Here is a 24,548-nt window from a genome sequence, read left to right on the forward strand (position 1 = left end):
AATAAACTAAAAAAATAAAAAACAACAACAATTTAATTTTAATAAACCACCATGCAACTAAAAATGTAGATAAACAAAACTAGTGGTTGAACTACAAGTAGTTAAATAATCATCAACACTGGTTGTATGTCAAGTTTATATTTACATGTGTTGCAGTACCTTTTATTATGCAGCATTTCATAAACACATAAAATTCAAATACAATATACCTCACACTGTTTTTCATTGCACTTGTTCATTCCTTGGCCACCTGGGATTATGGGACTCACCAGTTTGCACTTTTTCCACTGCTGTATGTAGAGGAGCATCAGCTAACTGCCTGTATTTTAAATAGTAGATGTGTCTCCCCCTAGTGCAGAAGAGGGGTTATTCCAACAAACTAAAAATCACATACCAACTGAGTCACATTGAAAAACCTTACACATGACACTGAAACAGGAAATAAAAATAAAAAAATCAATCAAAAGTCTATGGTGGCCACTTTTTGCTTTCTTTGTGCCAAAGGAATTTGCCACGGTACACCTTTCTATTCCTTTTAATTCTATGGCAAAAATATTCCACAACTATCAAATGCATCTGAATTAGTAGATTTTATTTATACAACATGAAGTTGTACTCTGGCATATAGACAAAATGGCACTTTACTACTATCACAGTGGTCAGCACAATAGGTAATTTCCATACATACACACTGAAAAACATGGTACTACCTGAGAGGGAATTGCCTTCTTGATGACTGGGACACCATAATTAGAGCGGACAGATACTATACTGTATATTTTGGACACAGATATTATCAGCATCAGCTCATATCCACACATTTATGTTAGTAAATTACATGTGAAAATCCTTCATTGTTTGGGCTCTACCAATACTGTCAAAGTGAACCTGTTCAATAAATACTAATAGGAGGGAGACAGTGGTCAAGTGGTTGAGATTTAGCCAGACTTGTTAGAGAAAATGCATAGTACTATAAGGCAGTGGTTGGTTGTCAGTCAGCATGTTGTGGACTGAGCTCAGCTGTGTGTAGATTTTGCTCGAATGTGGGAGAAAACCAAAGTCAAACCAAACTATTTCTGTAACCTCCAACACAATAAGTCTTTGATCAAACTTTCTTACTCCAAGTTCTTGTCTCTTTGTGTTTGCCGACCACCTTTTATGATCATACATGTTCATTTGACATTTCCAAGCAATCATTTTTGGTATGCCTTGGAGTTTTCTGTCTCATAGATGTGTGCCACGGCCGCAGAGTGTTTGAGAGCTTTGGACGAAAGCAGCAATGCCCGGAATGGCAAAGCTTTGCTTTGGTAGAGGATTTTTTACAGAAGTTCCACCTTCAACATCAAGAATACAAGTGACTTTCACTCAGAAGGGGACAAGAGAAAGTAAATAGCGGCTTTAAAGTCAAACTCTTCATGCTCTTCATGTATTGTGGACCTTTAGGGTAGTGACATGCTGGGCAATTTTCGGGCAAACAAAATGAGACAGTGTCAAAAAACTATTCAAATTCCTATTCCTATGTGATTGAGGCAACAATGCTGCATTGTTTTCCATTAGCATTGCCCAAAAGGTTGTCCTGTGTATCACTGCTTTTAAAGCCTTACCTAGTCTTTTCAGGAATTTCGAAAATAATTCTTGTTTTCAAACTGATGCAACAATGTTGTACTCATTGTAAATCTGTTAAACAACTGCATATATAGAGAGGGAAAATTCTTATTTACTGAACATACAAACTATCATCTAAGAAATCATTCTGTATGAACATTAATAAAACCAATAGACTTTACAACTTCATTAAGGTCATATAGTAATGTATTTCATATAATAAGCTTTCATGTATCTAATATGCATTTTTCACCTATCAAATTAAAGACTTATAACTGCAGGTGAGGTAGTAGTCGTATTAGTTTTGTTGTTATTGGGTCTCTCTGTCTCGGTTCCAATGCTGACACTCGTTCTGGCATCCATCCATTCCCACCAGCACAAAAGCCAGTAATAACAAAGCAATGTTTTTTGCCCACATACTTAATCCACACTCTATATGGGCAAACCAACCAAACGTCTGACACAGTGCTGACACAGATGTCAGAAAGTTTATGTCTGCGACACAGGAACACACATTAACAAAAAGGGCTGTTCCCAGACTATCCCCAAAGACAAGTCTGACCATGTCAAATGCATTTTTTGTTGTCTTCAGACATCTGGATACAGTTAGTTTCAACCTCTGCTGGGAGTCCGGAGCGGTAAAAGAATGAGGTGAAGTGTTAAAATAAATGCTCCCAGCCTTTGCAGAGCAGTCAGGAGGTCCAGGGCGGTAAAAGCAGCACCTTTAAAGCTGTGGAGGCTCCAGGTCTGTGGTGGAGCAGCAGAGGGTGCAGTGCCACCATCATCTGACTCCGGCCTTGACGTCTGATGCCTTCAGATTTCTCTTCCACACTGGGGGGATCTGGGGCAATCACAAACATGAGAAACGTCACTTAATCTTCAATCGGTCTCATTCATCAGTCATTCCTGATTAAAACTCAACAGAACAAAAAAAGTGATTTATTGAATCTACCAATCAGTGTGTCTGGTGGACAAAATATGTTAATGTGTCCCCCTCAGTGCGAGTGTGTGTTCATTACCGGTCGGGGTATGGAAGGCTCTAGATGTCGTCCTAGGAATGATAACAGTCGTCTCCATATCAGCCCACTGCCCAAGAACATGAAGCCTGTCACCAGCCAGAAAACACGCGGGTCCTGGTAGTAAACAGACAAACACACATACATTAAGTGGGTACAGACACATACAGAGGTAAGCACACACAGACACATAGGCAGGCATGAATGCTTAACATCAGACACATGCAGGTCCACATGCACATACCCACAAAATCAAATGATACAGCACTAAACATCACATTTCACAGAAATAAAACTAAAATGGACAACTCTGTATTTTAGCTGCAATCCTGCTTGTCTTTAATAGATCAAATATAGGTATGTACACATATATTTTTAAGCTGATGGAAAATAATTTCTTTGCAACTTTTAATATAAGAAATAAAGCGCCAGAGGAAATGATAAAAGTTTGCATTTGAATTATAATGTGCACATACTGAGATATTATGAAACTGAAAATCTAAGCAAAACCAGTGGAAAACAACAGTGGCCCAACAGCTGGCGTCAAACTCCTGATCTGGGATAGACCATTAACAGGGAGCTGACTCACCTCTTCAAAGGAGGACTCCAGATTCATTCCAAAGGCCACGCCCATCAGACCAAATAAGGAGAGGGAGAAGGTTCCCATCGTCAGTTGTAGATTCAGACGCATCATCACGTTACGATGACTAGGGAAAGACAGAAAGCAAAAGGGGAAGATAACAGCTCATATAATTTCATTTCAAGAGGAATAAAAGTGTCTTTTAGGGAACAGACAGACAGACAGACAGACTTTATATATATATATCTTTATACACATACATATGCTGTACATGTGTACCTGTCCAGATTGATAAAGATGACACTCTCAGAGTCGTCTATCAGTCCTTTCAGCTCTCTGGTCGTGTTGCCCAGCTCTTCAGCCTGCATGGAGACGTTTACAATCTCTATCAAAACCAAGTTTATCAGTAGTACATTACATGTATGACAAATATGACTTGGTGTGTACATTCTCAGTCAGTCAGTCAGTAAGAATCAACATCACTTATTGATTCAGTCCATTACATGTAAGAGGCATCTGCCTTGGTGCATCAATGCTTCTGACATTACACGGTACAAGAAAGACGAGTGGACAGGTTCAAGTACAACAATTAAGGAAGTAGTTCACAGTATAAACATATACAGATAGAAAATATTGTGTTTAAGACTGGTCAGATCTTAATGTATGGACTAGTTTGCACATCCCCTTCCAAGTACCATTTCTCTTCATTGGGGTCAAAGCCCTTCAGAGTTCAATCTATTCACAATATAAATAGAAGCACATTAATTTACTGATAAGCATACATCCTCCATTTAGGAGGAGAGGTTGGATATGACAACCTTATCAAGCTCTACATTTAAAGCATTTGAATTGTGAAGAGAGAGTGCAAAGGTTTTAGATGTGATTGGGAAGTGAGATGTGGTTTTGGTTTTGAACAGGCAGCAGCACTACCTGCATGTAGTAATTCTCCAGCAAGAGCTCTATCTCCTCAGCATGGTCAATACCCAGACTGCTCTCCTCACTAGAAAGGCACGCAAACAGACATGAAGACACACACATATACAAAAATAAGAAAAAAGAAAGTTGCAGAAAAAGGCCAACATTTTTAAGAAAAAACTTTCAGCAATTCATTTGATGATCTATACTTCGGGTATGTTCCAATAGTTCTCAAAAATTTTAATTTTAGATGGAAAACCCGTTTTTTTGGAGCATACTTTACTCATAGCTGAAAATACGGGTGCATTTTACTGAATAACAAAAATTACAAATGTTAACAAATATTTTACTACCTCAAAATACATGTTCAACCTTGTTTCGTTGCCAGTCCTTGTATAAAAAGGTAAGACAATAAATGTTAGGGTGATAATTCCATAAATCAGTATGTAAACAAGCCAGTGCTGGGTGGTCAGTGTTTCAGCAGAGGGCACCATACTGCAATCACAGATCAGGACATTAAAGCAGCATTACCTAACATTTACAAATTCAATGGTTTTGGTTTGAATTACTTTCTGCCCAAGTACATTAAAAACAAACAAAAAAACAATTAATCTACATCGGTGTGCATATATGTGTGTGTGTAACATACAAAACTCTCGGGTCTGTCCACTTGGTGAGACAGAGTTCTTCAATGATCTCTTCCTCATCCAAAATCTTCCACAAGGAATCCTTAAACACCTTGATGTCCGTCTCCAACTCTGATAAACTGACAGAGACACAGAGAGAGCAGAAGAGAGACAGGAGAGAGATAATGAATCCTTAAACGCCTTAATGTCTGTGTCTAACTCTGAGTGAGAGAAAAAGACAGAGAGGCATTCAGTGTTAAAGCTCCAAGAGACAGCTGAATTTGCCTGGAGATATATTCAGGGCCAGTGACAAGGATTTCAAAATTAAGTTGAAGGGAATTTTTGCGAGGATAAAGCAGATGCTATGCTGACAAATGCTGTGGGCAAGAAGGTAACATACATAAAGAAGACAATATCAGTCCAAGAATTGAGCCTTGAGGCACGGCATGCGTGATCAGTGAAGTAGAAGACACAATCACTAATGGAGACAGAATACTTTGTTTGACAGATAAGATGAAAAGCAGTCCAGTCCCAGAGATACCAACCAAATTCCTCAAATCCATCAGTTAGAATCCATTTTCACTCTATGACTATGTTATACTGTATATGCGTATGTGTGCGCATATTTGTGAGTGTGTGTGTTACCTCTTGCTGTTCTGTAGCAGTACATGTAGTTTACTTCTGTCAGCAGAAAGCAGTTTAGGATCCACCAGGGATTCCAATGTGTCTAGTATCACTGGATGGACTTCGTTCAGCCGGGCTTGCAGAGTGTTCACCTATTCAACACAGACACATGAAGACAGATATCGGCATATGAACACTTACGCACAAGTTAACTCCGTGTTGGAGCATAGCCTCATTTCCCTTTGTGTCCTCAATTCACAAGGCCTGTTTTTTCATCTAGCTCAGACCACAGTCACCCCCCACACACACACAAAAACAAATGTCTAAACTCCCCTACCCTGTGCTGCAGAATGGCCTCCAGTGCTCTGAACTCGAAGGGCAGAGAGTGTGTCTGTGATGCGAGCTGTGGGGCGAGCTCCAGCACCAACCAACGCTCCAAACCCAGACCGCGGAAATCCAACACCAAAAGGCACTGTGGGGTCACGATGGCTTTCAAAGACTGGGGAGGGACAGAGGGATGGAGGGATTAAGAGGAAGAAGGAAGGGGAGATAATTCTGATTGCATGTTTTTGTCAGGGCGATCGCTCCTTTAGAACCCACTGCAATATGTACTTTCAGCCACAATATTGGATCAATATGCTTACGCCAAATATCTATATTTTAATCCGAATTTTCAGGTTATTTATCAAAGCCCATGTGATGATGTTCCCCCCATGCCTTCGGTGCCTAGTGCCCAGGTGGGCTATCTCGTAAAAAGGGCCTTTCTGTGTGGAGTTTGCATGTTCTCCCTGTGCTCACTTGGGGGGTTTCCTCCATATAACATCGATAAGAACCCCCACTAAAAACATGCAAGAAGATCGTCGCCTGACCAGTGATGGACATTAAAAAGAAGTTGGTCCCCGGGCGCTGTAAATAGCTGCCCACTGCTCCTGGCCTGCCCCGCGGAGGAAGGACGGGCCAAGATGGGAAAATGCGGAGGATAGATTTCACGGCGCCATTGAATGCATGTGTGTGTGTGCATGCGCTGTAGATGGTTGCATGTGACCAAATAAAGACAGGGTTTGTCCGTCCTGTTTCGTTTTTATGATGTTCTATCAAATGATGTTCTTGAAAATGAAGAGGGGATCCTTTAAAAAGCACCTGAACGTTTTAAATGACTTGAATGTCTCTAGCAATTGATCCATGGCTTTTTCTTCACAGGTTTGTCTGATTTTGGCATTTTGTTACCCTCACGTTATGGGTGTGTGTGTGCGCTTATAAGGGCATGCATGGCTGTGTATGTGGAGTAGCATTTGTATGATTGGGGGTCACATAGCTAACTTTGATCTGTAAATATTTGAGGGAACAGGCCCAATCAATGAAAAACTGGTTGTGAAACAAGGAACACTGATCCAGAAGAAGCACCCTTCTGTGTCCCTAATATTACTTGACAAGACATTTAGTGCCACAAAGTAAAAACTGGATCAGTGGACACTTATGCAAGTTCCATTCAGAGCCAGTCAATATAAGTCTGACTGAAGCTCTTCTGTCTGTCACAGTCTGCAGAGGTGATTAGCAGAAGAAGCAGCAGCAGCAGCAAGGGAAAGATTCAATACATAACCCAGACTTCAGGTAATGTACTGGCACTGCATTTTATTTGTGTTTGATTTGTTGTAGTTTATTTAGCACATAATCAATTACATAAGCAGAGAGACATGAAGAAAGACTGCCAGCAGCAACATGCTGTCAGACATAAAGCAAAGTGCAGGCCTATATAACACGTATATTACTGGTTCTATGCTGCGGTCACTTGGACTGATTAGAGTTTATTGTACTGTCTTCTCTTCTGACTGCTTTCTCTCTCGGTCATCAGACAGACAGACTGGTAGGTCACTGAATATTAATGGGGTTTTCTTCCAGATTGAAAAGAAACTGATAACATATGTATATTTTTAATAATTGTATTTTTGGTTATTTCCTTCTCTTAGCTACAGTCAAAGACCCTTCTATTGATAGGATGTTCACTTCCATTAAAAATGACAGAACTTATCCAAAAAGATTCAAAATCTAGCCTCAAAATTGTATTGATTAGTTCTGCAGTGATGCTTGACCTCAAGCGTCACTGCAGACCTTTAAACCCTGTAGCTGCAGCACAGCCTGAGATCCTCATGTAGGCTGCTCCTCACCATTCAGCAGCCAAGACTAAAAGAATTTGTCTGAATTTATTTGCTTTTTGTTCTTGTGTTGTCTTATGTTCTCTATTTTATTGAAATCCTTGAATTAAACTGATTATTTACTAAACTAAATTGCTCGCTTGAAGTACATCATCCTAATGCCACATTGTAACTGCAGGATGGCTGTGAAGCTGCTCTGTCTCTGCCTGCTGCTGGGTCTACTCTGTCCCAGCTGGGCCAAAGAAGAAACGTGCCCCAAGTCTGCCTCCAACTGCAGCGAGTGCATCCAGGCTGGCCCGGGGTGTGCATGGTGTGCCAACCCCAGAGCTAAAATTCGCTGTCACACCTTAGAGAAGCTGCAGAGGACAGGCTGTGATAAAAGACATATCCATCACCCTCAGGGCGGCATGCAGGTTGTCAGGAATGACAGCAGGTATGGTGGCCTTGTTTAAAGCCCCAATATACAATTCTTTCTGCTACTTTCTGCAATTCTGCTACTTTAAAGCTACACTAGGCAAGACTTTTATGTAAAATACACCTGTTAGGCTGCAACAGACATGTGTCCCATTCCCCCTAATTGATATACAGTGAGTTTCCAACTCAATCCAAATTAGACTGTAGAAAAAAGATTATATTGTAGATTGTCGCAGGCCATAATGGTTTCTAAGATGTTGATATTCCCATCTCTTTTCAACCTCTGCAGAACTGAGCCATTAGAGCCCATGGCTATCTTCCTCCAGCCCCAGGAGCTGAACCTCAGTTTGAGGCCGGGTGTGGGCCAGTCCTTCCCTCTAACTATCACCTTGGCTGAAGACCAGCCGGTCACTGAGCTGACCCTGGACACCAGCGCCGTGCCAGCAGGAGTCAACATTACATTCAGCAGCATCACTACTGGAAACCCCTCGGTCATACAGGTCAGCATACTTGTCATGGATATATACACACATACTCTGTATATAAAAAAACATAGGAACACCTTCCTTATATAATATGATCAAAATAACTAACCCTAACTCTAGGTCAATGTGGAGGCTGCTCAGTGTCTCAGTGACAGTGACAACTACAACCCAAACCAGAAGCAGAACAGTACTGGATCCCGGTCAGTCCAAATCACACCCAGAAGCTTCTCACAGAGTTTGGAGCTACAGCTAACATTGGAATGTGAGTACGACTGCAGAGCCAGGACTAACATAAAAAAAAACATGCTGAAGTATCAAGTATTAAGGTGGTCTTTTTAACCAATTTTCACCCAGGTGTGTGTGATTGCGTGAAAGACCGTGTGGAAAACAGCCCTGCCTGCAGTGGCCACGGGGCTCTGGTGTGTGGTCAGTGCGAGTGCGACCTGCCTTACATTGGACGCCGCTGCCACAGACTCTCCGATTCATTTTTTTCGGCGAATGAAGATACGAATGAAAACTCCTGTCGCGCTGGCCCAAATGTCCCGGTGTGTAGCGGCCAGGGGAAGTGCGTGGAGGGCTTCTGTGAGTGTGACAAGCGAGCAAACCCTGGAGAAAGATACAGCGGACAGTTCTGCAACTGCGCCAACTTTGACTGTCCACACTACGACAACAGGTACGCAAGGATTATTAAGCAACACTTAAGATCACAGCTCCTTATTTCCATTTTTACACTGTGATTAGACTGTTACAAAATCTAACATTGGTCTCATCTGGCTCAACAAGCCTATTATACCTTACCTTGACTGAATAATGTCTAGTCACATCGTTATATTTGATTGAAATTTGAGAAAATCCGTTTATATTGTCGTAGAGAAATGAGAGAGCTGCATTTAAACGGTTACCAATTTGATGTGACAGAATGTGTGGAGGCCACGGGAGGTGCGAGTGTGGGCAGTGTATCTGTGACGACGACTGGACCGGTGACGACTGCAGCTGCTCCATGGAAACCGCTTCCTGTATGGCGACCAACAACAATCTGTGTAACGGCCACGGGAACTGTGAGTGTGGGAGCTGCAGATGTAACAACCCATACCAAGGCCCAACCTGTGAGGAGTGCCCTTTCTGTGCAGGGGGGTGTCAGCTGCACAGTGAGTGTGTGGAGTGTCGGGCGTTCGGGACGGGGGGCAAGAAGGACAGGTGAGAATGGGCTGCTTTTACCACAAGGTGCTGTGATAATGTGCATGAAGAGGTATGAAACACTAACTTTTTTTTTTCCAGCTGACAAAGAAGTTCTAGGTTTTCTGTGAAGGTCGCTGCTCATCGCTCCTTATAGCGGCTGAAATGATGAATTCTGAGGTTCTGGTGTCTTTTTGAAACGCGAAACATCATACAGTCATGCTCAAATGTTTGTTCACCTCTATGACTCTTTGTAGATTTTTTTGTGCTACAAAACAAATTACAAATATATTTTTTTTATTCTACACAAGCGAAAATACAAATCTAGAAACGTATGAAGGTACAGAGAGCAATGCGTTTCAGTAATGGATTCTGGAATAACAAAGCATAGATCAGTTAGTTCTGAGTCAGCATAAGAGAGCAAATTTCAAATTCAGTATAGTACGGTATATTCAAGGTAGAAAATGCTGTTTTGGACATTGCCTCAGTGTGTGAAACTTTCCCCCGCATCATCTCCTCCCACTATTCTGCCTTTTTCTTTTTTTCTTTTTTATTCTGCCAACAAATTCACTCTTGAAAGGGATACCGGGACATTTTGACTTTTAGTTTCAGTTATTGTTCTCCACCAGGTACTTGTTATATTGTAGGGCAAAGTGTCCTTTTCTATTCAAAAAATGGCTTGTTAGCATTAATAATTGAAAATAGATATTGCTAACTGGAAGCTGGTTCAACAACTTGCACATAGGACTACCCATTACTTTTAATGAGGAACATTAACAATAGTTTGTTTTCCAATTAACTGGAGTCCTTTTGCCTGAAAAGGTGTTTTATAATTGATCGTGTTCTCTCATCCATCATCAGGTGTGATGAAGAGTGTGGCTACTTAAACATGACAATGGTGGAGACCAAATCAGATCTGCCTCAGCCTGTAGGGACACCGGTTTACCTCTGTAAAATGATAAGCAAGGAGGACTCTTGCTTTTTCTACTACGCCGTCTCCACCGGGCCCCCCAGACAGGCGACTGTGGTGCAGGCCAAGGAATGTGGACTGGGGAAGTGATGCTCCAGGGGAAGGAGTGTGTGATGCCATGACTGAAAGCGGCCTTTTCACTGTAATAACGCAGAACCCCATTTTGTCTCCGTCTGTGGTGTAAGTGATTCTCCGAGACAGCTTTTCGCAATGGGTATAAGTTCATTAGATATTCGGCTTTAACGCTTTGTTTTGAATTCCAAAAAAAAGGGCATGCTTGCTTTAATAAATATATAAAATAATTCACAAACTTAAATAATTTCCTGACAGTATGCCTCCATGGGGCTTTAGGCTACACATTTTTGTTCTTATTTTCATCATTTCACTTCACTACATTGTCCTCTAGATGACATCATTTATCACTTACAAACAGACAAGTTTAGAAACCAACACTAAATGCCTTCGGTTGAAGTGATGGCTGTAATGAGCGCTGCAGGAGAAGTTATACTCTGCCTTCGTGCATATGATGATGCAGTAAGGCCGGTGCTGAGCTAGAACTGTGTGTTGAGAGAGAAAGAGAGCATACCTCCATCCGTATTATAATGCAGTTGTTTCTAGCAGTAAGGCTGGTGCTGTGCTGAAAGCGCAGGTCTCTGGCTTGAAGACTGAGCTCCTGGCACAGTTCTGTTTTCTTCTTCTCTGTAAGAGGTCACACCAGAAGAACAATATTCACACCACAGAACCAAAAAAACACAACAAAAAAACAGACACACACACACACACAACATAACTGGGAAGGGAACCAAAAAAAAAAATGACACACACAAAAAACAGAGCAGAGGCAGTGTGCACACATCCAACTGTCAATGTCTAAGTTATAAAAGAGGATTTGGGAAAAAGTGAATGATACGCAAACCAGTGTGCACTTTTCTATTTATATATTCTTAAGCCATGATAATAGCACACCAGAAGCAGAGGTCACAACAAATTGCATCCACCACTCTCAGCTTTTTCTTAATAAAAACGGTGAAGCCAGAACTCACATTGCAGGACAACAAACATTACACACACAGAGACGGGGCTAACACGACCATCAGGGGACGGACACACTACAGGACAACCTACAAGTCACACAGCAAGAGGACAGATGAAGTCTATATGTCCAACTGTCACTGGCTAGGACTTAAAAGTGTACTTGAGGGATAAATTGAAAAAGATACGTACACTCTGGTGATAGTGGTCACATCACAGGACAAGGGAGATAACCCAGCATCAGTCTCAACAACAAAATTTCTTAATGAAAACTGAGAGGAACTCTTGCTTTTGCTTAATACAGAAACTTAATGCAGAAACAATTTTACAGCTCAAACCAAAGGAACACTGATAGATTCATGTTCCAACACTCACCAAATGATGTCACATTTCCTTCTGTATCAAACTTCATCTGTGAAATACAAAAAAAACAATAAATAGGTGACTGAAAACATTCACTATTCAAAATCACCAGTTTTGCTGTATCACAATACATGTATGCATGATGCATGACGGGACTTTTGGTTAGACATGTGGGAAATATGGGTCCAAATCCAGCCTGATGTAATTCCTGGTTATGTAAGCTGATAACAACTTGTGAAAGCTGTGAAATCCACTGGTCTGGATCCGTTTCTCCAAATGCATTTTGCCGTTTGATTCACCCATTTTCCTGGCATGACTAAGGCCTCAATTACTTAAAATTGTGTGTGATTTGTGCGATGTGATCATATTAAATGTTATGACAACATGTTGTTGTGTATCCACATTTGGCCTCAAGAAGTACATGCTGGATTTATCTAGATCTCTGTCCCTGTCCAGCCAGGCCATGGGACAGAACTGATGACAAAGTGCCTACTATGGCCAGTGACCACTAAGATGTTTTTGATGAACTGGGCTTGATGTTCATCTTACCACAACAAAAGCAGGAGCCACACCGGAGAGGGAGGCTTCTGTCACTCTGGTGCGGACGAGGGACACTGTTTAAAGAAGAGGCAAAGCTGTGTCACATGCAAGGAAAAACTATGTCACATGTAAGGCAAGACCTTGGCCTTGGACACAGCTGCATTACAATGGGCAGCTAGCACACGTAGTCTTGAATCTCAAGTAGCTATAGAGAAGGGTAGAATGAAGAGTAGAATAGAAAAGTGACAAAGCTCAGGACAATGTTAATTTAAAATGCCTTCCTCAATCACAGCTATAAAACAGAATGTAACAGAACAGTGAGACACAGCAAAAATTTTCATTAGTTCAAAAATAGAAAAAATAGTACGTAGATATATTGAAATGCAAAAACATACCAAGTATTACAGTGGGGAAAGATGGAAATTTAATGATTAACAATAGATGGTCAAAATTGTCCAATTGAACAGAGAAGAACATAACTTAATAAATGCTTGAGAATAAAATGTCAAAACAGAATAATGTAAAAGTGAATCGTGTTTTTTTCAAATCATCTGTTAACAGTAAGCCATTTAGTAACTCAAGCTGCCATCCTTACCATGCCACTGTGCACCTCCTTGCAGCAGGGTCTCCTTTCTCACCGCAGCAGACTGAGGTCTTCTTAACACGGGTGATATTTGATTGCAGCAGCCGGTTGCTCTGACATTACTGTAGCTCTTGCTGTACCATCCCAGCTTGGTGTAGTTCAGCGGGTAGAGCATTGTACTAGCACTGCCAGGGTTAGGGGTTCGACTCCCACCCGTGCTAGAAATGTATGGACTTACAGCACTTATAAAGCGCTTTGGGTAAAAGCTTCCACCAAATGGCAGGTATATCCTATTACAGTTTATACAGCTGGCCAGCAGCACCCTGCTTAGCCTCATCTCCACTGCCTGTGCCCGCACACCGCCACAACACACAGCTACCATACTGGTTTTGGAGGGCTGATCAGGAATGCACAAAACAGCAGGGAGTGATGCTGGGGGAAAGGCAGGCAAACTTAGTCTCCATTGGATAGAAATAGGGAAGGGATGGATGCTGAAGTCACCTCTGGTCTTCCTGAAGTGCCCCTCAGGCTGTCCAGCAGATGTAAAGTAGTTAGTTAGTTAGTCAGACGACAGAGACCAGCTCCACAGTTGCACCAAGAGTGCAAAACAATAACACAAGGATAAGGCAAGCTAACGCTGACAGGCCAGGCGGTTGTAACGAAAATGCTCTTAGTTTTCTTCCTTTCTAGTTTTCTTTTCCTTCCAACCGTTTAGTTACGCACAATACGCAGTCACATTATCTAGGTTATTTCCTTCACAGTGTTGTCAAAACAGTTATGCAGTGCAGCATGTTAGCTAGTTAGCTGTTAGCATCCACAGACAACTTGTGCCGTTACTGACCATCTCATATTCGTCGTGACAGTCGCTTGTGTAGATAAGAGACAAAGTTATACAAGTCAGTTACTTGCCTCTAACTGCAGACAATCGTAAATCAACACATACAGCTGTGTTTTAGTCCAAGAATACAGCCAAGGCTAGTATGGCTACTAACAGGAGGACAGGGGCAAGAGCACTGTACCTGACCACAATGCACCGCGGTGTGACGTACTGTATGTCAAAGATCGTCTATTTCGAAGCAAATCACTCGTTGTTGTTGTTGTTTTTTTAAAACTGGTCCACTTACTGGTTTGCAAAGGTTGGCGATAACCATAGCGTATAGCATCCGCTCTCCTGCAGTTTTGTCTCAGGCAGAGAGTCATAGAGATAACACTGTTTTATCTCTATGGAGTGAGCAGAGCCAGTTACCGCAGTGACTGGTCTGTTACAGACCTGAAACAAAGTTGTTTCTCTCAAAAAACTGATCATCACAGATAAAATGACGAGCTCCGGATGATACAAAAGTTTCAGAATAATTTGGTCCAATTTAACATTAGATGAAATAATCTCACTGAGAGGAGACTGGCCTGCATTTTTTCCCCACCGCGTCTCTCGATGACGTTTTTGGCCAACTAGAAATAAGGGCAGAGTGATCCTTCACAGAGTGAGAGCTCTTGATTTCATCCTCCTCACAGGTGTTTATGCACACACACAAGATACAACAGACAACAAAGAACTCCAACACATAAAAAAATACCCAAGGTCATTACAAACCCACTATTAAGTACCAAAGAAACACTAAGTCCCTATAGGAATATTATAGTGATTTTTCGTGGGGCACAGATTTAGTGTATAGTATATAATCAGATCTAAAAATAAATCACACGATCACAGAAAATCGCGCTGAAAGCACCAGTGTAGACACGGCCGTTGAGGCGTGTTTTGGCCCATCGTCAGCATCAGCATCTTTCCTCTGGATGCAGATGAGATCGGGACCGGAAGGATGCCGCTGCAGGGGGAAGCAAGGGGCTTTATTGTGTTGACATTTTTAGTCTTTTAGTTGACTGGTAGCCTATCATACTCTTAGACTACTTTGGGTTTTGTATTTTAGGTTATCATACTATAAAAAAAACTGTTCTTAAACCAAGATTACGTCCGTTTTTTCCAGTGTTGGCATTTGGTAACGTAGGTTATACTGAAGGTGTAGCTGAAGCTGTTGTAGCCATGTTCCCGTCGTGTTGCTCTAAATCCGGGGACAGCGGGGGTAAGAGGACCTCCATCACTAAGATCCTGTTCGGGGTGTTTGTGGTTTACATGCTGCACACCGCCTGGCTGCTGTACGGCTTCCTCAACACCAAGCCATGCGACAGAGGCAGAGGAGAGCAGTGCATCTCCTCCTACCTGGCATACAGACCCAGACTACAGGTCAGTACAGGCCTGCGCTGTTTTCCGTGTTTGTGTGTTTAAACGTGTTTTTATAAACTATACAAACGTATGACACAATGGCCTCTTTTGCGACTTGGGCGCTGCCATGGTGTTAGTTTATCTGAAAGAATGAGGATGATAAGCTACTGTAATTTACAGTAACAAAATGTATTCCTCTTCTATTAATTTTTGGCTTAAGAATGACTAAAGAGTTTCATTCCATAATGCTGCTATAATATCTATTTAAAAAAACGTTACTTAAAATTCATCAGCATGCCAAATATAGGATCACGTTGTCAAAGTCAATTTCAGTGAGGGCCACATTGAGAAACTGCATGAAGTTGAGGGCCTGATCATTTTGTTGAACTAGGTAAACTAATCTGCTCTTTGACCATGTTTTTCAGTGTTGTAGTTGCTTAGCATGAAGCCCCATGATAAATCATGTATAGTCTGCATGGCATTTAGTCAAGTAAAATAATGAAATTTGGCTATGCTTAACCTGTTACAGGTCCCATATAGCCACCATATATCCTGCCTAAATATAACACATAACACATCAGTGGTTGCATTTAATTAAGCAAAATAATGAATCTTGAAGGGAAAAAATGAATTCATCATTGAGTTATATGTTGAGTTATATGCAGTGTGCTCTTCTCTTCTCTTCTCTTCTCTTCTCTTCTCTTCTCTTCTCTTCTCTTCTCTTCTCTTTTCCCCTGTGTTATCCAGCTGAGTGTGTTCACCTGCCTGGTGCCAGATAACAGCCAGCTCAACCTCATTATGAAAATAGACCCATTTGACCTTCACTCTACGTTTGAAAGGTGGGTTTGACATGGAGATATTCCAACCAAACAACCATTATCTTGTCTCTTAACCTTACTATATAATTTACCTTGGACAAGTCGTCATGCTCATTACCACCAGTCCAGTACAGTAACACTGTATACGATGTCTGGTTGTCCATGAAAGCTTTACTCCACTGAAATGCTCAGTATCATCATTACCCTATTCACTGTCATAGCAGAAACATAGTGGTTGCAATATAGCAAAGAAGTGATTTCAAATTTATAGCCTATAGGAAAATTTTTCAATTAAATAGTAACCACCTGAATTGTCACATGGCACAGTAGTGGGTGCAGAAGAGAAGACAGAAGAGAAGACAGGCACCTTTGACATTAAATGTATGTTTGAAAGGAACAGTGGATCAGTGTTAGACTCCTGTGGGTTGGCCTCTATATGGCCTCTGTCTACATTCATGTGAGCACAGCTGTTTGCTACTGTGACTGGTCAGAAATGATCGAGGCTGCAGATTGAAATATGGTTGGAAAACAACAAAACGGTCTACATTTCAAACAATAAATCTCATCACCTCAATTAACATCTTCACCTCTCACAAAGTAGAAGCAGAGAAACAAGGGGTCAACAATGTACAAAACACAAACCGCACATCGGTCATCGACAGTAAATATTTTGCAGTAAGGATGAAAAAGCTTATGTGCATCATTCTATATCTGTCCATCTGTGTCTGTCTGGCTGTCTGTGTCTTTTTCCTCTCCGTCTGTTTCACCTTTTTGTCCCTTTCACCTCCCTCCCTCCCTCCCTCCCTCTCTCTCTCTCTCTCTCTCCAGGCAGGTGAATGTCTCTCTGCCAGAGGAGACTCGTGCTAATGGCAGTCTGTATGCGGTTGTGTACGTTCATAAAGCCGGTGTTTCACCTTTGGAGGACAGCAGAGAAGTCCACTATGCGGCTCTGCTCACCTCCTACATCACCCTCAGATACTCAGAGGGGCAGAGAGACATGCAGAAGGTAGAACGGACGGGACAAAAAGTCATCAGTTTATCGAGCCAATAATCACTGTGACAATAAAAATGTGACAATACGTATCATTGGGCAGAAAAATTAATCGCAGTATTAGCTACATTTCATTCTGCTGTAGTAATCACAAATGAAACGGCTTGCCCAACATAATTTCTCAAGCTCTCCATCCAAATTATATTATTTACACTTTGTAACGACATTTTTAAATTGTTTACATTCTAGCAAGACAATGCCATTGCTAGAAAGATTTGTGACATTGAACTCCTATTTATTACATCGTATCGTGGTTGTATCGAATTGTGAACCCAATATTGTGTATGGAATCGTATTGTGAGATAAGCAAATCGTCCTATGCTTAATATTCACAATATGTTATTTGTAAATCAAATACATTTGGTGCAAACCACACTGTGAAGAGTCAAACCCCAGTGGACATAAGTACCTTTTTTGTGTCCCCTTCAGAAGCCCGCCCCCGGATCAGAGGATCCTGTGTCCCACTGGAGGCCGCACCTGTCAATCACTATGATGTCAGAAGACTTCACCTTCAACAAGGCGGGGCTTCCCAGCGATGTGCGACGCTACATGAGAGTGTAAGTCACATAAAGCCTTGGCGGTTCTCAGAAGTCCCTGAAAGGGCTGCAGGGGTTCCAGCAGGAGAGCTATTGGTCTCTGGTGTGATGCTGCTATACTCATCATAAAACTGCTATTTTCTCTGTAGTCTACTGCTTGAATGCTGTGAGTACAAGGTATTTTAATGGCTGTATATATGAGTGATTCAACTTGAACAAGGGTTAAATGTGTAACTTTTGTCCTCACTCATATGTAACTCCTTCCCACTGCCAGTTACCCTCTGAAACAACAGAAAAGTGGGGAAAATATGCGGCAGCACTTCTATTTGTCAGTGTGATCGCTGCTGAGTGGAGGGTCGGCAGTTTAAATTCACAGTCAGGTTAGGAAAATCTGGATGGGGGAAGTGAAAAAGACACACACTCCCTTCTCTCAGAAAACGACTGTAGAGGTGTTGAGCAAGACAGTTTATCGGCAAGTGCTCCAGTGGAACTGCTCAGTGACCTGCAGCAGAAGACTGAGGTTGAACTATGTCTGTGTGTGTGTGTGTGTGTGTGTGTGTGTGTGTGTGTGTGCAAAATCCCCCCTTATTCCCCCTGCAGCTCCACCAGGGTGTAAATGAGAATGTGCTCTTACAAATTGCCTTTTTAAACAAAGTTGTCTGCCTGTCTGCCTGTCTGTCTGCCTGTCTGTCTGTCTGTCTGTCTGTCTGTCTGCCTGTCTGTCTGTCTGTCTGTCTGTCTGTCTGTCTGTCTCTCTGTCTGTCTGTCTGTCTGTCTGTCTGTCTGTCTGTCTGCCTGTCTGTCTGTCTGTCTGTCTGTCTGTCTGTCTGTCTGTCTGTCTCTCTGTCTGTCTGTCTGTCTGTCTGTCTGTCTGTCTGTCTGTCTGTCTGTCTGTCTGCCTGTCTGTCTGTCTGCCTGTCTGTCTGTCTGTCTGTCTCTCTGTCTGTCTGTCTGTCTGTCTGCCTGTCTGTCTGTCTGTCTGTCTGTCTGTCTGTCTGTCTCTCTGTCTGTCTCTCTGCCTGTCTGTCTGTCTCTCCTGTAGCTCTCAGGAAGGCAGACAGATGACCTACCTGCCTCTGCTGCTGGTTGATGAGCTCAGCTTCAGAGTGAGAGACCTGATGGTACGACACACTTACACTCTAATGTTATGGAGATAACCTATTTAAATTTGGCCTTATCTAGTCATTATTGTGTTGTGAATTAATCTATCTATCTATCTATCTATCTATCTATCTATCTATCTATCTATCTAACTGTTTATAGGAGATCAGCAGCAGCACCCTCCAGCTCCCCCTCACTGTGTCCTATGAGGGAATCTCTCTAAGGAGATTCAGGTTCTGGGTCCACCTACAAGACGTGGTTTATTCCCTGCGACAGTTTGGTGAGTTAAGATTATAAGTTTAGTGAGTTACTGGTTGGATATGATTGTTTGGTTAGTTATGGCTTAGTAAGATATTAACAAAGCCGGTTCATCACATTGTGCTTCAAAGAGCAACAAATTACATAAATACAGATAGAAAACATATTCCTTCCTGTGTGTGTGTGTGTGTGTGTGTGTGTGTGTGTGTGTGTGTTAATGGATATGACAACAAAGAGGTCACAACAGTGATAATCTATTCTATTTTTCTATTTTGGTGAAATGTAATTATGTTTGAGGAGTGATTTTGACAATGAGTTTATCACAAACTTTGTTCACCATGATGCTATAAACCTAAGTGTCTGTCCAGGCTTCACAGAGGAGAACGTGGATGAGATCAAAGAAACTCTGGTGGACTCCAACCTCTACCTGCTCGTCCTGACTGCACTCGTCACAGCTCTCCATGTAAGACCATACGACACCACATATTACACTGTAGGATGTCTGGACTTCCAAGAGGTAGAGAGGTGAGACTGAGCTGTGGTGTCCAGGTCCGTGTCACAAGCTGTTATCCAAAAATGTCAGCTCCAGTCAAGCTACAGGTTACTCAAGAAGTTACTGTGAGGAAATACACAATATGAGCAAAATCCAATATCCAAGGCCAATGCCACAGCTTCCTGAAAATCCACCACAGTTTGCCACTTGCCTGCAATCAGAAAACCTTCTTATTGTCTGACATAAAGCGGGCATTACCATTAATCTGTTGAGAGTGCAGACACATTATGAGGCTGCCCTGGTTCCTTCTGCCTAACAAGGTAAGTGGCAATTAAAGATCCTTAGGGTAATGCCTAATGATTAGTGAGACAAAGCTTCTGACACATCAAATCATGACACAGTAGTGCCAAGAAGACGGGGTCTCAAAGTACCCAGTCCAGTCTCAAGTAGGACAAGTGCTGCCCAGTAAAAGTTCTTGCAACATACTGTGAGTTATTGTCGGACTCCAAGAGGCATATGACGGTCCAGGAGTGTTACAAGTTACGCTTTGTAGAATTAAATGTATGTATGTTCTCTTCTTCTGTGGTGTTTTACAGCTCATCTGTGAGTTCCTGGCCCTTAAAAATGACATCAGCTCGTGGAGAAAAAAGAAGAGCATGATGGGAATGTCCAGGAAGTCGGGTGAGAAAATGTTATCATCGTAATCACATCACACAATCTCCACTTCTTGATCTAGGTTGTAGCACTGGAGGCGATGTTGCACAGGCAGCATTTTCAGTCAGTGTAGGTGGGCGATATTTCCATGAACAACTGCATTTCTTTCATCATACTTTTGCTGGAAATGGAATCTACCACAATATGGTAGAGTGCAAGATGAAGGAGATTAAGGAGGCGCTGGATAGTGGTTTTTGCAATGCCCCAGCATGTGATTTGCCCATATGGCACACAGGTGGTAGACAGGCACACGGTATTGCTGAATGACTTCCTCTTCTGAAAGTTGGAGGATAGATATCTTCTTGGGAGGAATATTGTCTCTCTCTTTACAGCTTGACTTGGCAACAATCCCTGTGTCTGGCAGAAATAGCAGCAGCCATTCTGAGCAGCCAAACTAAACACACTGTGTGTAATGTCCTGTGACGTACTGCCACTTTCCAAAAGATTTTATTTACACTACAGTAATTGGAGGGGCTGTTATTGTTAAGCACTAATGAATTGCACGCCTAATTGGCATCATGTAAAAATCCTTATTATTGACATTTGCATATGCTTGACCAGTACAGGCCAAATGTGACTGTATTTTTCACTGATCATTGCACCCGATTAGTGAGAAGCATAACACTGTGATTTGGTCATTTTGGAGGTAAAGCACTTTTGATGCAGCCCAAAAACTCTTTGTGAGTTCGGGCTTTACAGCTCTTTACTGTGGCACGCTCTCTCTTTCTCTCCCACTGTGTTTCTAGTTCTGTGGCGCTGTCTCAGCACTTTGCTGATTTTCCTCCACCTGCTAGAGGAGACCAGTCTGCTGGTGCTGGTTCCTGTAGGGATGGGAGCATGCATAGAGGTATAACAGTTACCATGACTTGACTCTTACATATAAATATATATAAGATAAAGATTAAGACTGATAACTGCTACTTACTGTCCTCTTTAACCCCCTAATCATCATCCTTCCAGGTATGGAAGGTGTTTAAAGTGTTTAAGTTCCAGATGCAGTGGAAAAGCTCCAAGTCCATCATTCACGTGAGTACAGTGCATTTACATAAAAGCCAATTCTCTAACATTTTGGCTGCACCCCTAATGGAGATGTTGAATACATTCTGATCTTTGATGGCCTTCCCTCTTGCTGTGTGTAGGTAAATAAGCTGGATGAAGAAGAAAGGAAGACAGTGGAGTATGACACACAGGTATGGTATGCTTCTATCTGAAATGTTTCCCTGCATGTGTGAAACGGCTCTGATCTTTATTTCTGCCTGAGGCGTTTTTAATTTTGTTGATGGTTATCTGTCTAGGCTGCCAGATACCTGTCCTACTTGGTCTATCCTCTGTGTATCAGTGGAGCTATTTTCTCCCTGGCCTACTTGCGCTACAAGAGGTGAGCTGGATCCTCATTGGGTTCAACTTTACAACTCATCTGTTTAGCCTAGCTGGAACTTTCTGGTATAAACTTTTCCTAGTATTTTGGCAGACAGATTCAAATCAGACCTGAATTTGTCTTGAGCACTTCTGGGGTGTTTACTCATGCTTTTAATGTTTGTTTTAATGGAGGAAACTTCAACTAATACTGATATTTATCACAATTTCATTGCCATTATATACAGTGACTGAGTAGATACTACAGTAATTCATAGATCCAATACAGATACCAAATATGTGCTTCTGATCCAGTTAACACTATGTTGTGTTGTGTTGACAGCTACTATTCCTGGTTAATCAACAGTCTGGTGACTGGTGAGTTGGCTTGCATGGGAGCAGACATAAAAATCATTTAACCGATTGATCAGCTAATCTGTTCATTTATCAGTACCGCTCTGTAATGTACTTAAGTGATGGCTTGTCAGTATTCCTTATTAAATTAAAATGAAGCATTCAGTTTTATAATAGCCCTTAATGATATGCTACAATGGCACTATAAATCTCCTCTCCTTTAATTTTCCCTGACTCTCCTCTGCTCCTGTCAGGAGTTTATGCGTTTGGCTTCCTGTCGATGGCTCCGCAGCTCTACATCAACCACAAGGTCTGTCCCGCCTCCAGACCAGAGAGCAAGTCCAGCCTTTAAAATGTCATCAGGTCCAAAATATCTGACTGTAGTCTTGACTGAAATGGAGTAATTTGTCTCTGTTTTTCTCTGTCTCATCCCCCCACACACATATACCCTTTCTCCACCCCTCACTCTCTATCAGTTGAAGTCTGTGGTCCATCTGCAGGGGACGGTGCTGATGTACAGAGTGAGTACTGCTATTACTGCAACTACAGATATCCCCACTGTAGCCAAGAGATCAGAGCAGCCGGCTTATTCTCTGCTTCTCAAACTGTTTTTTTTCTTTCTTTTTTTCTGGGAACTCACATTTAACAAAAAAGAATCCTTTGACCAGAAATGGTTGATGGTTACATTAACAAAATGCAGCCAGTTTTCATGTTGTTCATCCTGCCTTGCTTGACAGTGACTTGGAAAGGAATTGGCAGCACATTTGTTCCATCATTGGGTATCAGTTTCTACATAATAATTTGGGGAACCATTTTAATCTTACTGCTCCTCTCCTCTCCTCTCCCCTCCTCTCCTCTCCTCTCCTCTCCTCTCCTCTCCTCTCCTCTCCTCTCCTCTCCTCTCCTCTCCTCTCCTCTCCTCTCCTCTCCTCTCCTCTCCTCTCCTCTCCTCTCCTCTCCTCTCCTCTCCTCTCCTCTCCTCTCCTCTCCAGGGAGTGAACACCTTGATCTCAGATCTGTGCTCCTGTGTCTCCTTCTTCTCCTCTTCTGGATCCTACTCTTCCTCCCATCAACTTTCCTGTTTCAGAGACGAGCTCCTCTTCCTCCTCTACCTCTACCAGCGCAGGTAGGACGCCCCACACCGCTTACACATAATATTACACAAACACACACATATACGCAGAGCATTGTACACAGTGTGGGACCCTGATGCCCCAGTGCTAAGTTGAACTCTGCGTTGGCTCATTGTGTCTCATTGTGTCTGCTTTGCTGAATTGACATCTTGGAAGGCCAGGCATCCCACAACACACCCCCACACTACATTACACACACACACACACACACGCACACACACACACATTACTGTTTCATATTTCACCGTCACATGAAAACCACATAACACTTGAAACTTGAATTTAAATGTAATAATTGAAGTCATATGATCCTGCTGAGTGAGTTTCATGACTTTCGGCCCCATGAAACTCATCCAAACCCATTTTATGATTTCAAAAATGCTGCGACATCAAATCAAATGGAAATAAGACGTTCTTTAAATCCCTGAAAAATTGAGTCAAGCAGCACTGATACAGTTGATAATGTAAACAAAAGCATGGTACCAGTGGAATGGTCTGATCTGAGAGGTTACTATTGGGAGTTAATGTTTTGTAGTTGATCCTGATATGACCTCTGACCTTCCTGGATAGGAGGTCAAGCAAAAAGAGAATTTCCCTACGGGAATCAATTAAATATCAAATAGTTTTAACCTGCTTGGAGTACCAGGTGGGAGGGGCTTACTGTATCATTCAGATAGTGTCAGGTTTTCAATCATGCTACAACTTTCTGCCTCACATTATGTTGTCTTATCTGGCAAACCCCACACTCCAGGCACCTAAACTGCTAAAACTATTTCATGTATTTTCAAATACTACTTGACCCAAGTCTGGCTAGCAGTTGAGAAATCAGGTCTAAGAGGTTTAAATTTTACACTTTAATGTCAAATCATCTGTCCCATTCTACAAATTTGGTCCCAAGTAGAGGACGGCCTCCAAATAAACGCAAAGAACTTTGGGATGCGTATTTTTCTATTTGGATAAGTGCCATCCACCTATCTGACTTTTCTCTGTATGTGTGTGTTCAGAATTGCTTACTGAAATGACAACAATACGATCCTATTCTCACCTCGTATCTCCAACAGCCGCTCCGCCCCCAGGCCCAGAGCGCGAGAGCCTGGGACCCACAGCAAGAAACTCAAGACTCAGTGAGGAGAAGACAAACGGACAGAGGGACGAATGAATTATTTCAGAAGTGCATGATGCACGAATACACAAACACGCATCTATGAGAAAAACAGAGGAATGAATCGACCTTGAAGGGGTACGTGGAACAGAGAGAGGAAAGGATGGACGGATGAACAAATGAATGAATACTCAACACCGAAATTAATGAATGAACAGACAACCTGTGTCTTAGTCGGATCCACACGGGCACAGAAGATCTGGTTTCTGAAGCCTCGCAGGACGCCAACTGGTCTGAAGCTGAGCTGCTTGTCACTCATTCCCGCTGCG

The 24,548-nt window shown here is 42.1% G+C and overlaps 2 protein-coding genes across 2 annotated transcripts; one reads left to right on the forward strand and one right to left on the reverse strand.

Annotated features, from left to right (window-relative positions):
• Window positions 1–146: 146 nt before the first annotated feature.
• mrs2 (magnesium transporter MRS2) lies at window positions 147–14,035 on the reverse strand. Its single transcript, XM_078287170.1, has 12 exons — window positions 13,095–14,035; window positions 12,509–12,573; window positions 11,972–12,008; window positions 11,151–11,263; window positions 5,704–5,865; window positions 5,388–5,518; window positions 4,766–4,882; window positions 4,132–4,201; window positions 3,481–3,563; window positions 3,211–3,328; window positions 2,625–2,738; window positions 147–2,446 (listed from the first exon to the last, which is right to left on the reverse strand). The coding sequence occupies exons 1-12, from the start codon at window positions 13,462–13,464 to the stop codon at window positions 2,387–2,389; spliced, it is 1,440 nt and encodes a 479-aa protein (XP_078143296.1). The 5' UTR covers window positions 13,465–14,035; the 3' UTR covers window positions 147–2,386.
• Window positions 14,036–15,108: 1,073 nt separating this feature from the next.
• On the forward strand, window positions 15,109–24,245 carry LOC139923415 (lipid scramblase CLPTM1L-like). The gene is made up of 17 exons (XM_078287335.1): window positions 15,109–15,324; window positions 16,051–16,142; window positions 16,950–17,127; window positions 17,605–17,729; window positions 18,751–18,829; window positions 18,972–19,089; window positions 19,436–19,530; window positions 20,157–20,241; window positions 21,021–21,121; window positions 21,235–21,300; window positions 21,414–21,464; window positions 21,570–21,652; window positions 21,974–22,008; window positions 22,239–22,294; window positions 22,461–22,505; window positions 22,977–23,110; window positions 24,179–24,245. Exons 1-17 carry the CDS (start codon window positions 15,124–15,126, stop codon window positions 24,243–24,245), a joined length of 1,611 nt encoding a protein of 536 aa, XP_078143461.1. The 5' UTR covers window positions 15,109–15,123.
• The last annotated feature ends 303 nt before the right edge of the window (window positions 24,246–24,548 follow it).

Source organism: Centroberyx gerrardi, chromosome 12 (assembly GCF_048128805.1).
Source record: "Centroberyx gerrardi isolate f3 chromosome 12, fCenGer3.hap1.cur.20231027, whole genome shotgun sequence".
In the NCBI taxonomy this organism is placed as follows: domain Eukaryota; kingdom Metazoa; phylum Chordata; class Actinopteri; order Beryciformes; family Berycidae; genus Centroberyx; species Centroberyx gerrardi.

Coding starts and splice junctions, on each gene's coding strand:
- mrs2 (XM_078287170.1), bottom strand. CDS start 13,464: ATGGTAGCTGTGTGTTGTGGCGGTGTGCGGGCACAGGCAGTGGAGATG. Junction 3,329..3,480: donor ATCTTTATCAATCTGGACAG/GTACACATGTAC, acceptor GTCTTTCCCTAG/TCATCGTAACGTGATGATGC. Junction 2,447..2,624: donor AGCCTTCCATACCCCGACCG/GTAATGAACACA, acceptor TGATTGCCCCAG/ATCCCCCCAGTGTGGAAGAG.
- LOC139923415 (XM_078287335.1), top strand. CDS start 15,124: ATGTTCCCGTCGTGTTGCTCTAAATCCGGGGACAGCGGGGGTAAGAGG. Junction 16,143..16,949: donor CTTCACTCTACGTTTGAAAG/GTGGGTTTGACA, acceptor CTCTCTCTCCAG/GCAGGTGAATGTCTCTCTGC. Junction 17,730..18,750: donor GTGCGACGCTACATGAGAGT/GTAAGTCACATA, acceptor TCTCTCCTGTAG/CTCTCAGGAAGGCAGACAGA.